Source organism: Pristis pectinata, chromosome 8, assembly GCF_009764475.1.
Source record: "Pristis pectinata isolate sPriPec2 chromosome 8, sPriPec2.1.pri, whole genome shotgun sequence".
Lineage (NCBI taxonomy): Eukaryota > Metazoa > Chordata > Chondrichthyes > Rhinopristiformes > Pristidae > Pristis > Pristis pectinata.
Genome location: NC_067412.1, coordinates 7,437,288 through 7,452,928, shown reverse-complemented (window position 1 = coordinate 7,452,928; position 15,641 = coordinate 7,437,288). Strand labels below are relative to the sequence as shown.

The 15,641-nt window shown below is 44.4% G+C and overlaps 1 protein-coding gene across 4 annotated transcripts in view; it reads left to right on the top strand.

The window, feature by feature from the left end:
- Positions 1-15,641, top strand: part of pkd1a (polycystic kidney disease 1a) — a 239,949-nt gene that overhangs the window by 134,688 nt on the left and 89,620 nt on the right. For all 4 annotated transcript variants that reach the window (XM_052020991.1, XM_052020990.1, XM_052020989.1 and 1 more), the window contains 8 exons: positions 384-527; positions 5,338-5,614; positions 7,447-7,660; positions 10,378-10,537; positions 11,460-11,612; positions 12,614-12,758; positions 14,361-14,963; positions 15,062-15,224. In XM_052020991.1, the coding sequence (XP_051876951.1) occupies positions 384-527; positions 5,338-5,614; positions 7,447-7,660; positions 10,378-10,537; positions 11,460-11,612; positions 12,614-12,758; positions 14,361-14,963; positions 15,062-15,224 (1,859 nt within the window). The remainder of the gene's footprint in view (positions 1-383; positions 528-5,337; positions 5,615-7,446; positions 7,661-10,377; positions 10,538-11,459; positions 11,613-12,613; positions 12,759-14,360; positions 14,964-15,061; positions 15,225-15,641) is intronic.

Below are 15,641 nucleotides of genomic sequence, written 5' to 3'. Positions count from 1 at the left end.
TCAACTCCCCTTTTACTTCTTCCCCTGAAGTCCCACACCGCCGGGTTGAAGAACAGCTACTTCCCTTCAACCATTCAGTTCTTGAACCAACCTGCACAACCCTAATCACTACCTCAGTATAGCAACACTTTGCACCACAATGGACTTCGTTTTGTTAAAGTCTTCTAATTGTGTTCTTTCTTGTAAAAATTGTGCATAGTATGTTTTTCTTGTGAATGCTGCTTATCTGATGCTATGTTCCTGTGATGCTACTGCAAGTAAGTTCTTTGTTGTACCTGTGCACACATGGACTTGTGCAAATGATAATAAACACGACTTTGCAATTCCGATCCATTCGCTGAAAACTAAATCTAAAGTAGATGACCTTTTGTCTGACCTCCCAGATTTCCGTGAAGGGTGGCAGCTCACCACTGGTGTCCCTGGAGTGTGTCTCCTGTAAAGCGCAGGCTGTTTACGGAGTGAGCAAAAGTTCCTATGTCTACCTGTCTGGAAGCTGCAGCAACTGCGAAGGCACTCCTCAGTATGTGGTAAGAGAAATGCTTCCATTCTGGAATGGAGTCACAGTGCTCTGGTTACCATCCACCAGTTTATTTTTCAGTGAGTTGATTACTTAGGCTCTCGATGATGAAGAACAATTGCTCAGTACAGTAAAATTCCAATAATCCACTATCCGACTGTTCAGAAATCCCTATAGCTCAGCATCTGGCTCAACAGATACTGATTCCTGTGCTCCCTTTAACAAATCAGGATCCCGTTCCCAAACTCATTGGTTTCTGCACTCAAGTGCATATGGCATGCTTGCCTTTATAAGATAAGATTTCTTTATTAGTCACATGTACATCGAAACACACAGTGAAATGCATCTTTTTGTGTAGAGTGTTCTGGGGGCAGCCCGCAAGTGTTGCCACGCTTCTGGCGCCAATATAGCATGCCCACAACTTCCTAACCTGTGTGTCTTTGGAATGTGGGAGGAAACCGGAGCACCCGGTGGAAACCCATGCAGACTCGGGGAGAATGTACAAACTCCTTACAGACAGCGGCAGGAATTGAACCCGGGTTGCCGGTGCTGTAATAGCGTTACGCTAACCGCTACACTATCATGACTGACCTAGTATTAGTCGAGACATTGAGTTGAAGAGTCAGGAAGTTATGCTGCAGCTTCATAAAACTCTAGTTAGGCTACATCTGGAGTATTGTATTCAGTTCTGGTCGCCCCATTACAGGAGGGATGTGGAGGCTTTGGAGAGGGTGCAGAGGTTTACCAGGATGCTGCCTGGATTAGAGGGCATGTGCTATAAGGAGAGGTCGGACAAACTTAGATTGTTTTCTCTGTAGCGGCGGAGGCTGAGGGGAGATCTGATAGAGGTTTATAAGATTATGAGAGGCATAGACAGCGTAGACGGCCAGCACCTTTTTCTTAGGGTTGAAATGCTAATACTGGGGGGCATGCATTTAAGTTGAGGGGGGTAAGTTCAATGGAGATGTGTTGGGCAGGTTTTTTTACACAGAGAGTGGTGGGTGCCTGGAATGTGTTGCAGGGGTGGGGGTGGAGGCAGATATGATATCGGCGTTTAAGAGGCTCTTAGGTCTGCACATGAATGTGCAGGAAATGGAAGGATGTGGACATCATGTACACAGAAAGGATAAGTTTGGTTGGGCACTTGATTACTAATTTAGTTAGTTCGGCACAACATTGTGGGCTGAAGGGCCTGTTCCTGCGCTGTGCTGTTCTATGTTTTACATTCCAAGTTCCTAGCTGTAAACATCACCAACAATTTGTCCTGGTCTAGCCACGTGGACACTATGGCCAAGAAAGCACACCAACGCCTCTACCTCCTCAGAAGGCTAAGGAAATTTGGCATGTCCCCGATGACTCTCACTAATATTTACAGATGAACCATAGAAAGCATCCTATCCGAATGCATCACAGCTTGGTATGGCAACTGCTCTGCCCAAGACCACAAGAAATTGCACAGTTGTGAATGCACCCCAGTCTGTCACACAAAACCATCCCCCCTCCAGTAACTCCTGTCTACACTTCCCGCTGCCTCGGGAAAGCAGCCAACATAATCATGGACCCCTCCCACTCTGGTCATTCTTTCTTCTCCCCCCTCCCTTCGGGCAGAAGATACAAAAGCTTGAGAGCACGTACCACCAGACTCAAGGACAGCTTGTATCCCGCTGTGATCAGATTCTTGAACAGACCTCTCATATGCTAAAAGACAGACCTCTCATATGCTAAAAGACAGACCTCTCATATGCTAAAAGATGAACTCTTGATCTCCCAATCTTCCTTGTTGTGCACCTTGCATTTTATTTCTTTACCTGCACTGCACTCTCTCTCTGCAACTGCAACACTATACTCTGCATTTTGTTTTCTTTTTACTACCTCAATGTAATCATGGAATGATCTGTCTGGATGGCGTGCAAACAAAAGCTTTTTACAGTATCTCAGTACATGTGACAATAACAAACCAATACCTTTGTCTCCCTTGAAACTCAGCTGTTTCTGTTTCCCGTGCTCCATTGAAACTTACTAGGTTCCCTGGATATTTTATTATACTACTGTATTATGTCATGTCTTGAAAAATTGACTTAAATGTGTTAATTGGAGTATTAACCCAGAGAGTGGTGGGTGCGTGGAATGTGAGTGGAGGTTGTGGGGGCAGATACATTGGGGACATTTAAGAAACTCTTAGATAGACATATGAATGATAGAGAAATGGAGGGCTATGTGCGAGGGAAGGGTTAGATAGACCTTAGAGCAGGATAAAATGTCGACACAACATTGTGGGCCGAAGGGCCTGTACTGTGCTGTAGTGTTCTATGTTCTATATAGTCCAGAACATCTGCTAGTCTGGTATCACCAATATCCTGAACATGCTGGATTAACGGAGTTTTACCGTAACAACTGTTGTCTTAGTTATCTCTCTTATTTAGAAAGCACAGTCTATTGCAGGGGGATGTGGCAGCAAAGTGGATGGATTATTAGTTTCTCCGCTGATGTGACTTCAACTTCCACCTCAGCGACAGGAGAATTTAAATTCAGTGAATTAAATAAGTTCTATACTAGAGAGCTAGTCTTAGTAATTTAGAATTGTTGTTTAAAAACCTCTCCAGTTTACTGGTGATGTTTGAGAGATAGAATATGCCATTCGAACTAATGGTTTACCACAGATCTTTGAAATGGCTTTGACTCCCAAGGGCAGGTAGAGTTTGGTACTAAATACTGACCTTGCCGGTGATGACCACATCTAAAATATTTAAAATAATGATCTGGATTCTCCACTGATGCCTTTAACTCCTTCCCCTCTGATACCTTTATTCATTTTCCCAGAATTGTCCGAATGCTGCAGTTGATCTTGCTCTCTTTTCGGTGAGAGTTTGGGCATTCTAGTGCCATAAATTCACATTGAGTATGATCTGGGTGCAAACTCTTTTCAGTCCTGGAGTAGTTAAACAGGTACAGGGATAGAAAAGGTTTAGAGGAATATCGGCCAAGTGCAAGCAAATGGGACTTGCTCAGTAGGGAACATGGTTAGCATGGATGAGTTGGGCTGAAGGGCCTGTTTCCGAACTGTATAGCTCTATGACTCTAAAACAAGAGTACAGGCTTCTGAAGGTCACTTTAGGTCACAGTCACACCCTGGTCAAAGGTCACTAGCACTTCAATATCATCCTGGAGTCTCCAGGAGTTAAAGAAACGACGCCCTCTTTCATCTGAAGGTTTTCTTTGTTAATTATGAAAGTGGTACGGATGAGAAGGACAAGTTGTTTGACATGGATTAATTGAAGAAGAGAGGTCATGTGAAGATGCCTTCAGGAATATGTCCAATCTGAACTGCCAATCCAGAGGTGAAAGGCTATTGCTCTGAGACATTGCACCTCCCACTTCCTCAGGGATTGTAAATAAAAACAATCCTGACGATGCGGGAAACCCTGAAATAAAATCTCAGCAGGTTGGGCAGCATCTGCAGAAAGAGAAACAGAGTTAATGCTTCAGGTCGAAGACCTGTGGTCAGAACTGCTGCCTGATCCGCTGAGTGCCTTCATCCTCAGGCAGTGTTTAATCTGGAAAAAACTTTCCTTCAAACAGTTGAATTAAAAAAGGACACGTGTACAAGGAAAGGATAGTATGGGAGAATTTGAAAGGAGGTGCATTAAATATTGCCTTGGCTCTTTAATAGTTATGGAATATGTCCAGCATTTATTGTCCATCCCTAAAGACTCTGAACTGAGGAAGCAATGAAGAGCCAATCACGTTGCTATGGATCTGGAATCATATATAGACCAGACTGGTTAAGGATAACAGGTGAACCGCAGTGGATATATTAAAAAAAGTGATCTATAAGATACATGATTTCCATTGCTGGTTGCGGCTTTTTATTCCAGATTTATTTAATCACTTGAGTTTAAATTTTCCACCTGCTCTGATACAAACCAAGCTCATTTAGCTGGGTCAACGGGCCTGGTTGTTGGATACTGGTCCTGTAACATACTGTGTTACTGAGCTCTGCTGCAGACAGCAGTACCCAGCTCTGCATCTGGAAGGAATTCAATGTGGCACCTTCCATCCAGCAGACCAACTCAAATCACCAGTTCCAAGAAAGCATTAAAGTAATATATCAAAAGCTTTGCAAGTATTGATTCAGGTGTAAAGTAATTGTAGGTCAGTTAGATCCTTGAATTCAGGAAATTTGGCTTTGCTTGTGCTAAACATACATTTTTAGGAGTAACTGAATTGAATTTGGCTCAGTTCAGTTGACTTCAATAGAACCATATTTAACAAGTAATGCTGGCTTGTAGGTAAGGTTAATGGTCAGTAATTTTCCCAAGGTAGTGGTCTAAAACCTGAGGTGAGAGGGGAAAGATTTAAAAGGGACCTGAGGGGCAACTTTTTCACACAGAGGGTGGTGGGTGTATGGAACGAGCTTCCAGAGGAAGTGGTAGAGGCAGGTACAGTTACAACATTTAGAAGACATTTAGACAGGTACATGGATAGGAAAGGTTTAGAGGGATATGGCCCAAATGTGGGCAAATGGGAATAGCTTGGATACCCATCTTGGTTGGCATGGACAAGTTGGGTCTGTGCTGTATAATTCTCAATTTATGACTCCTTCTGCATATGTTTAGTGTAGCCAATGGCGGATTAGCATGGAGTATAGTGGACTCTCCGATCTAGTATTCCAAATCCAGTACAGTTCCTTCCACTTACGCTGTGCCTATCACAGACATTCCCATGCCAGGCAGATGTGCCAGCCAGCTGTCGACAATGTTGGAATTTCGTCATCTCCTGGACAAATGGTTCACTCACTCTTTGTTTCCTTGTCCTAACAGTGGAAAGTAGAGAACTCTAAAAAGGAGTTGCTTGCCTTAAACAATGCCACCACTTCCACTGGGAGCAACGGGATGAACCTGGTCTTGAGACACGGGGTCCTGGAAGATGGAGATGGTTACACGTTCAGCCTGAATGTCACCGATCCACTAATGGAGAATGTTGGATTTGCATCAATATACATCCCTCCCATTCACCTCCCCTCTGGGGGAAGCTGTCTGATATTTCCTACAGAAAACATCAGTGCTTTGACAACCAGTGTCACCTTCACCTGTACTGGTAAGCCACGCACACTGACCACCACTGCCGAGTGTTTGAATTCCTTGCACAGACTTCCATGAAAACGAGGTTGATTTCGATCATTTACTTTGTCCTGTGGCAGTTATGGAGAAAGCAATGAGTTGTGTTTGCACATTTCTCTAGATCATTTCAAAAGACTTAACAGTGTGAAAATTAGAGGTATGTCAATCAGGACTGAGATATGAAGGAACCTTTCCATTAAAGCACACTCCAGTTTTACAGAGAGGAACAAAATCAAGCATTTACTAATAAGATGTAATAATAAAAAGCCATATTAAGGGAAATATTAATATTAAGCATGCACCAGCTTTAAGGTATAAATTAAGGCACATGCCAATATTAATATTAAGCATGTACATTATTAAGGTATACCAAACTTAGGGCAAATAACATTGTTAAGGCTTATACTCATATTGACATTTTAAGACAAGTGTATTGTCATGTGCACAAGTACGGTGAGGTACAGGTACAATGAAAAACTTGCTTGCAGCAGCATCACAGGCATGTGGATACAGACAACACACAGAATATCAATTATACATGAACTATACATGAATTATACAAGACAGTGAAGAGAGAGAATAAAAGACTGCAAAAACAAGACCTTAGTGCAAAACAAAGACACAATCAGAGACAAGTCCACGGCAGTGCAAGAGATGGTCCATCGTGTTCCGTTGCTGAGGTAGGGTTAGGGTTCTGCATGTCCTTTCCTACTGATGGTTGAAGGGAAGTAGCCGTTCCTGAACGTGGTGCTGTGGGACTTCAGGCTTCTGTATCTCCTGTCTGACAGTAGCAACGAGAAGAAACCATGGCCCGGATGGTGGGGACCCTTGATGATAGACGCTGCCTTATTGAGGCAGCGCCTCCTGTAGATGCTGTCATTGGTGGGAGAGCTGTGCCCGTGATGGACCGGGCTGTGTCCACTACTCTCTACAGCCTCTTGTGTTCCTGTGCATTGGCATGTCCCAATATTAAGCACAAACTAGAATGAAGGTAAACCAATATTAAGATTAATGCCTGTCTTGAGGCATATGCCAATTTTAAACATGTGCTAACATTAAGGCATGTACAAATATTAAAGCACATTCTAATATTAAGATATTCCAATATGAAACCAATGCCATCTTAATAAATACCAAACTTAATGCAAATGCCATAATTAAGACACAGTTCATCACCAGAGGGGCTTTGGTGATGCCTCTCCTTGACTTTCAGATTAGTTTATTCATGTACATCAGGCTGCAATGAAATTCCTTGCTCGCATGAAGCTCACAAATAGTATATGCGGTAATAATAAATGCAACGATAAATACGCTGATGAGCACAACACATTGGAACAGTGCCAAGACTGTAGTGCAGTCTGAAGTAGTGCAAAAAGAAATGCTGAAGTGACAGTAATGGAATAACCAAGAGAGGTAGAGTTAAGGGTACGAGAAAGTGACAGCAACATCGGGCTCAGTTTTGAACTGTACGGAGAACATGGCAAATGCAGCGAATGCGCATGCCGGTCATTCGATCGCCCAGCGGATCGATGGTGCGAACGCAGTAAGCATGCATGCACGCGCCCGTACGCATGCGTGCGTCTGCCGGTTGATCGCTCGGCAGAGCAACGACATCCTCCTACGCGCGAAACATCACTTTTGGCGCGGGACTTCAGGGACTCATGTGCTTTAGGTCTCGTTGATCTACAACTGTAAGTTGCTTGGTTTCTTTATTTTGGTTCATATGAATCAAAAAAGACGTTTATTCTACTGCACTGTTGTTGTTCCTGCTCCGTGCATGCATAACAACTTTCCTCTGGCTTCTTGCAGGTTGGGAGACAGCTGGCATTCCTCTGGTGTACACCTTCATCCTTACTCGATGTGGCGTTGGCGGCAAACACTGTGACGAGTTCTACGTCTACAGAGGCAGCAGATCGGAATATTGCGCCGTCCTTCCCCCCGGCTTCAGTTCGAACCGATTCAATGCTTACCTTGCCGTCACCGTGCAGAACCAGCAAGGGGCCTCTGTGGTGGCTTTGAACCGGTGAGAAAGTTCATACTTGCTGCGGATGTGATGCTCTCTCATTGCTCTTTGGAGTTGACTCCTTTTTGAATTACAACATACAGAAGCTAGTTGATGTGGATTGATTTATAGTAGTTTTTTCTACTTAATCCAAAAATCCCCAGGGATCAAATTATTCTCTACACCAGAAGACATCGCTATAGAACTCTGGTTGGGCCACATTTAGAGTATTGCATGCAATTCTGGTCACCTCACTATAGGAAGGATGTTGAGGCTTTAGAGAGGGTGCAGGGGAGGTTTACCAGGATGCTGCCTGGATTAGAGGGCATGTGCTATCAGGAGAGGCTGGACAAACCTGGGCTCTTTTCTCTGGAGCGGTGGAGGCTGAGGGGTGATCTGTTGGAAGTGTATAAAATTATGAAGGGCATAGATAGGGTGGACAAGCAATATCTTTTTCCCGTTATTGAGCGATCCAATACCAGAGGGCATGCACTTAAGGTGAGAGGGGGTAAGTTCAGAACAGACATGAGGGGTACGTTTTTTACTGAGAGAGTGGTGGGTGCCTGGAATGCGTTGCCTGATAGGGTGGTGGAGGCATATTCATTGGGGGTTTTAAGAGGGGCTTGGGTGGGCACATGGAGGGATATGGGCATTCTGTAGGTAGGAGGGAATAGCTATGTCGGCACAACATTGTGGGCCAAAGAGCCCGTTCTGTGCTGTACTGTTCCATGTTCTATGTTCTAAAGTTGCATGATTCATAAATGGAAATATTCTCCCATTTTTACTTCTCTCTGTTATAAGATTAACCACAAGGTTGAAGCTCCAAATACCTTGGATCAAATTCTTATCAAGAGTTTAGTTTAGTTGACGTTTCTGCCTTGGGGCACGCTGGGTACATTCCAGGCAGTGAGACAGCTCAGGATCTCGGTGCTGCTGGCAAGGTGAAACCCTAATGCCAGGAAATGGGTAAACATAGCTGGACATTGTAATGAGAAAACAGTAGTCTGAGTGTTTCAGAAAGATAAGATCAAAGACAAGACTGATGCATTTTAGGCTCTTTCACAGCCTCGGGTCATCACAAAGCTCTTTACAGCCAATGGAATACTTCTTAACTTGTGATAATGTTCCAATACACAACATGCCCCAACTAATTGATGCACAGTAAGCTTCAACAGATAGCAATGTGCCTTTAACTGATTAATCTATTTTAAGGATGCAAGGGATAAATATTAGCAGGGAAAAACAGTTCCTTCTCTTCCACAAAATGGTGCACAATAGTTCATCTAAAAGGATACTTATGACCCAAATCACAGTACTTCTGACAGTGCGGCACCCTCTGTGTACTGTTTCAGTGTCAGTCTGGATTTTTGCACTCAAATCACTGGAGTAAGATTTAGATCCATTATCTTCCGGTTCGGAGATGAGTAGGTTTCTCACAGAACATCACACAAGATGCTGGAGGAACTCAACGGGTCAGGCAGCATCTATAGAGGGAAATGGACAGTCGACATTTTGGAATGGTGCCAACCCGGAATGTCAACTGTACATTTCCCTCCATAGATGCTGTCTGATCCATTGAGTTCCTCCAGCATCTTGTGTGTTGCTCCAGATTGCAGCATCTGCAGTCTCTCATGTCTCTCACAGACCATGACTGAATAGATGATCCTATGATCAAGCTGGATCCTCTAGGTAATCTGGGAGACTTCAGACAGAGAGGAGAAAATGAGGGTGTTAAGTTATCAGAGCCAGAGGTCCGGACCACTGACTCAGGGACATGAATGCCAATCCCACCGTGTTGACTTGGAAGTTAAGTTCAAGCATAGAATAAATCTAATTTTTTTTAAGTGTTAACCTTGGTCGTGAAGCTACTGAATTGTTGTAAAAATCCAGCAGGTTCAGGGGAAGAAATCTGCTGCCTTTACCCATCCCGGTCTATTTGTGACTCCAGACCCATCAATGTGGTTGACATTTAAGAGCCTCATTAGTTCAGGGGTAATGAGGGATGGACAATAAATGCTGGCCGTGCTAGCGAGGTCCATGTCTGGTGAAGGAAACAAAACGAAGACGGACTCATGAGGAAGAGTGAACAATGGATGAGATTCTGAATGTCTTTGGCCTTGTTAACCCCCTCCTCTTCTGTGCTTGCTTCCCCACTGTCTTCAGGTTCTTGAACTGAACTGAAAAACAACACTACCTCGGACTATATAGAACATAGAACAGTACAGCACAGGACGGGCCCTTCAGCCCACAACATTGTGCCGACATAGCTAATCCCTACTACCTACAGAATGCCCATATTCCTCCATTTTCCTCTCATTCATGTGCCCATCCAAACCCCTCTTAAAAGCCCCCAATGAGTTTGCCTCCATCACCCTATCAGGCAACGCATTCCAGGCATCCACCACTCTCTCAGTAAAAAACGTACCCCTCACGTCTGTTCTGAACCTACCCCCTCTCACCTTAAATGCATGTAATTTTTCTTTCCTCTCTCTCAATCTTGCACTAGTGTCGTTATGTTTATTTTGTTGATTATTTTGCACATGTGAAAATTACATCTAATTTTTGCTAATTTAGGTTTATTATAACTTATGTTTGTCCTTGTCGTGTAATGTACTGTGCTGCTGCTGCATGAAGCTAATTTTCATGGTATTTATACCCTGGGTATGTATGCCTATGACAACAATAAGCTTGAAACTTGAGTGTGGCTTTCAGTCTACAATCTCCATTGGTTTCGGCAGGTCTGTGGTTATCAACATCACCAGCACACCCGAGGGCTTTCAGAGTCTCACTGATTGGATGAAGCTCGAGACTGAGACCAAACTGCAAGAGCTGTTGAAACAAGGGGACCCTCAGCCCACCGTGGAGTACGCCCTCGCCCTGGTCACTGTGCTCAATGAGGTAGTGTTCGGCTCAAGGACTGCCCCACCTATGACGCTTGTGGCTTAAGCTGTGTGGGCTCTGAACTGTACAAGTCCCTCTCTCCACCTCTGCAATCCTCCATCTCGCCATCTTTCTTCTTAAGAACCTGTCACTTTTTGACATTCCTCTGAATTCTTCTTCCTCTCTCTCTCCTCTCCCATCAGGCAGAAGATACAGGAGCCTGAGGGTATATACCAGCAGGCTTAAGGACAGCTTCTATCCCACTGTGATAAGACTATTGAATGGTTCCCTTATACGATAAGATGGACTCTGACCTCACGATCTACCTTGTTGTGATTTTGCACCTTATTGCACTGCACTTTCTCTGTAGCTGTGACACTTTGTACTGTTATTGTTTTTACCTGTACTACATCAATGCACTCTGTACTACCTCAATGTAACTGCACTGTGTAATGAATTGACCTGCATGATCGGTATGCAAGACAAGTTTTTCACTGTACCTCAGTACAAGTGACAATAATAAACCAATACCAATACCAAGGTAGTCAGTCTTTTTCCCAGGGTGGAAATCTCAAATACTAGAGGACATTTTGGTATTGGTTTATTATTGTCGCTTGTACCGAGGTACAGTGAAAAACCTGTCTTGCATACCGTTCCTATAGATAAATTTTGCATTGAGGTAGTAGGACATAGCTTAAAGGTGAGAGGGGGAATGTTTAAAGGAGATATTTATGTGGCAAGTTTTTTACACAGAGAATGGTAGGTGCCTGGAGCGTGCTACGGGGGAGGCAGATACGATAGTGATATAGCAGGCACAAGGGCTGTTACTACATCGTATGATCTTTTCTGGTTGAGCTGAGAGAAGTATGTGACATGAATTGATGTCAGCTTGTCTTGACGAACATCTTGCCAATTTTATATTTTAAAACCTCCCCTGCAGTATGAGAGGAGCAAAAGCTACGGAAGGGAGTCAACGAACGAGACAATCAGCAGGATTAACATTCGCAGTAACATCACGCTGGCCCTGACGTCACTTAAGGTCACCACGGTGGATGACATTCAGCAGATCTCGGCTGCGCTGGCACAGTGTACGGTAAAGGTTCACTCATTCTCCATGTGAAATGTCTTCAGTAAGCTCATGAGGGCAATGCAAAAGGGAAGAGAGAGAAATGGAAACAGATTGGGTCCGGGAGACTGGGACCACCACTCACTCAGAGGGATTAAGCCCCGTGACAACTCTGCTGGGATACAGACTCGGTGCCCCATTGTAAATCCTGCTATTTCATCAGGAGGCGCTGCCTCAAGAAGGCAACATCCATCATCAAAGATCCCCACCATGCGGGCCGTGCCATCTTCTCGCAGCTCCCATCGGGCAGGAGGTACAGAAGCCTGAAGTCCCACACCACCAGGTTCAAGAACAGCTACTTCCCTTCAACCATTCGGTTCTTGAACCAACTGACACAACCCTAATCACTACAGTTTAGCAACACTATGACCACTTTGATCACTTTGCACTAAAATGGACTTTGTTTTTTTTTGTTGTTCTAATTGTGTTCTTTCTCGCAAATGTGTATAATTTATGTTTAATTTATGTTTTCCTTGTGAACGCTGCTTATATGACGCGATGTCAAAATCAAAGTCGAGTTTATTGTCATGTGCACAAGTACATGTGTGCACAGGTGCAACGAAAAATTTACTTGCAGCATCACAGGCACATGGCGTCAGATAAGCAGCATTCACAAGAAAAACATAAACGTAAATTATACACATTTTTTATGAGAAAGAACATAATTAGAGCAAAAAAAAGTCCATTTTAGTTTAAAGTGATCTATGTGCCTGTGATGCTGCTGCAAGTAAGTTTTTCATTGCACCTGTGCACACATGGACTTGTGCATATGACAATAAACTCGACTTTGACTTTAAGCTGCATGTTCAGATCTTTGGTCCAAGGCCTTCAGTCAATCAAGAGAAGGGAATAAAGCCTTCTCTTATATTGAGGAGGTTTCCCGATTAAAATTGCACAACATTTGTGGAAGAAGCCAGTTTCCCTCAGCAATGTGACCCTGTTTTCATTCCCTCCCCCCTTCCTTCCAGGTCATTAGCAGAGAGTTCATCTGTGGCGAATGCCAGAAAGAGACACTGTCTGCTCTGGACAACATGATAACAGTCCTTCAGAAGGAAACAGGACAGGGTAAAATGACGCCCACCTCCATTGGGGATAACATCCTCGTCACTGTAGGTAAGTGCCTACTCACCCACGAAGCAGGGCAAAGTAAGCTGTCGTTTACAATAAAACACTGACATCCCACCTGAAGATCTTTATTCTCTGTGACAGCACAGTGCAGAAACAGGCAAGGCACTAATCAATTCCACATCCCTGCTGATATTTACCCCCATTGATTCAGAGAGGACATGGTTCTGAGTTCTTTATGTAATGCACAGGAGTGTAGGTCTTCCTCCTCCAGACCTTTAACCCCTTGCGATATTTTTGCTCCCCTAACTCTGGCGTCCTGCTCCTCCCCCAATTTAACTCTTCACCACTGGTGACAGTGCCCTCAGTTGCCAGGGCTCGAAGATCTGGAATTCCCTTTCTAAAGCCTATCCCCCTCTCATAGAACATAGAACAGGACAACACAGGAACAGGTCCTTCAGCCCACGATGTCTGTGCTGAACATGATGCCAAATTAAACAAAATCTCTTCTGCCTGCATGTGATCCATCTCCCTCCATTCCCTGCATATTCATGTGTCTGTCTAAAAGCACAACCTTCCCCACCATCTTCAAGAGGTGGTGTCTCAAGAAGGTGGTATCCCTCACTGAGGACCCTCACCATCCGGGACATGCCCTCTTCTCATTACTACCATCGGGGAGGAGGTACAGGAGCCTGAAGACCCACACTCAATGATTCAGGGACAGCTTCTTCCCCTCCACCATGGGATTTCTGAACGATCCATGAACCCATGAACACTAGCTTGTTATTCCTTACTTTTGCACTTTTTAAAATTTTTGATATTTATAGTAACTTTATGTCTTTGTACTCTACTGCAGCCACAAAACAACAAATTTCACATCAACTAAGTCAGTGATAATACACCTAATTCTGATTCCGAGCCTCTTAAACGCCACTATTGTATCTGCTTCCACCACTACTCCAGGCATCCTGTTTCAGGCAAAATTCCTTTCCCCCCACAGATGCTGCACGATCCGCCGAGTTCCTCCAGCAGATTGTTCGTTGCCCCTCTCCACCTCGCTTCCTTCCTTTTTAAACCTATCTCTTTGACCAAACTTTTGATGATCTGCCAGTAGTTTGATGTCAACTGTTTCGTTTTCTACAACTCCTCTTAAGATTGTTTAAAGGCATAATACATATAGAGCAGGAGTAGGAAAGGGTTAGAGGGATGTGCATCAAATGCAGGCAAATGGGACTGGCTTAGAAGGGCATCTTGGTCGGCATGGTCAAGTTGGTCCGAAGGGCCTCCTTCCTTGCTGTATGACTCTCTGAGCAGCCCATGTAACCCCTCAAGCCTACTCTGCCATGCATTAGATCATGATCATTGCAATTTTGGCCTTAGCCTCACTTTCCTGTCCGATCCTCCTTCACCCTCCACTCTCCCATAGATCAGAAGCCTGTACGCCCCAGTCCTGAGTATATTCACTGACTCCACCACCACAGTTCTCTGGGACAGAGAATTCCAGAGGTTCACAATCCTTTGATGAAGAAATTCCTCCTCAACAAATGGAAGTTCTTGAGAGAAATCATTCCCCTACTGTTTTTCTTTTAACCTTTGGCAACAGATAACCTACCTGAACAGAAAAGCCTGACCTGTTTGTTTGTCCTGTAGGCGGCCTGATTGATATAACTAACCAGTTGGTTCCAGTCGTGAATAAGGTCAACCGCCCATTGACAAGTAAACCCGAATTGGTGGCAACCAAGGCTTATGATCTGTCCATGAAGTTAATGCAGATTTTGATGGGCACACGGGTCCTGAATGAAGAGCCCTTGAGCGTATCGGGTGCCAGGATGCGGGCTCAGGGCAAACGTGCTGACCCGGGCCACTTGCTCTGCTTCGCCAACAAGTCAGGCTGCCAGTTCTCCATCCCGCCGTCCTTCAACAGCATCTTCTCCAACATCAGCGACGTGACTCAGGTCATGTTCCTGGTGGACTCCAATCCCTTTCCGTATGGCTACATCAAGAACTACACCATCTCCAGCAAGGTGGCATCCATCGAGTTCAAGATGGACAATGGCTCGCAGATCCCAATCGAGAGCCTGGACTCGGAGAAGGCCATTACAGTTACAGTGTCGGCCAACTCTGAAGTTAGAAACGTCACGATTAATACAACGGTTATCACCGCACGGAAATCAGTAATGGTGAATATTACATCCAGGAACTTAAACAAAAGGGCTGGCCTCCATATCCAGGTCACGTATACAGTTTTAAACGGTATGTATCGTGCAACTGAGTAGTTTTAGTGGCTGAGAGCTACTGATGTAATACCCTCTAGGTTTACGACTGGTGTTTCTCTGATTGTTCTGATACAGATTCTGGAACTTGCGTTGAGAAGGAAGCTGAGCCCTTTATCCAGGTTCTCCTCCACAATTCAACAAAGCCAAATGAGCATAACTACAAAGCCAAGAAGAGGATCTATTTGGAATCAGTGGGAGGATCAGATCACAAGCTGTATACCTTCTTCTTGTCCCCGGAGTAAGCAGTTCTCGGCCGTTATATTTATTGGTGTTTCCCTCAGAATCCATAATTATCTGCCCAACCACTCACAATGCAGATCATGATGCTGATACTGTTGTCAGCCTGAGTCCATGCCAGTGGTCATCAGACATCAGATTTTATTGGGCAAATCTGTTATCCCTTGGTGTGATGAAGGATGGTTAATGGGTTGACAAACAAATCAAACCCTGTCAGGTTGCAGGTTTCATTACTACGGGGAGATGGGGAGAGTTGGAAGTCCAAGCAGCCCTGGGTTTGAACATGTTTAGCATTTCAACACTCTCTCAGCGTCCATGGGAGTTATGGGAGAAATACCGTGAGACAAGACGCTGCCTAGCTCAAGTGTGTGGGCGTCTCTCTGTGTGAATCTTTCTGTGGGTGTTTGGGTGTGTGCAT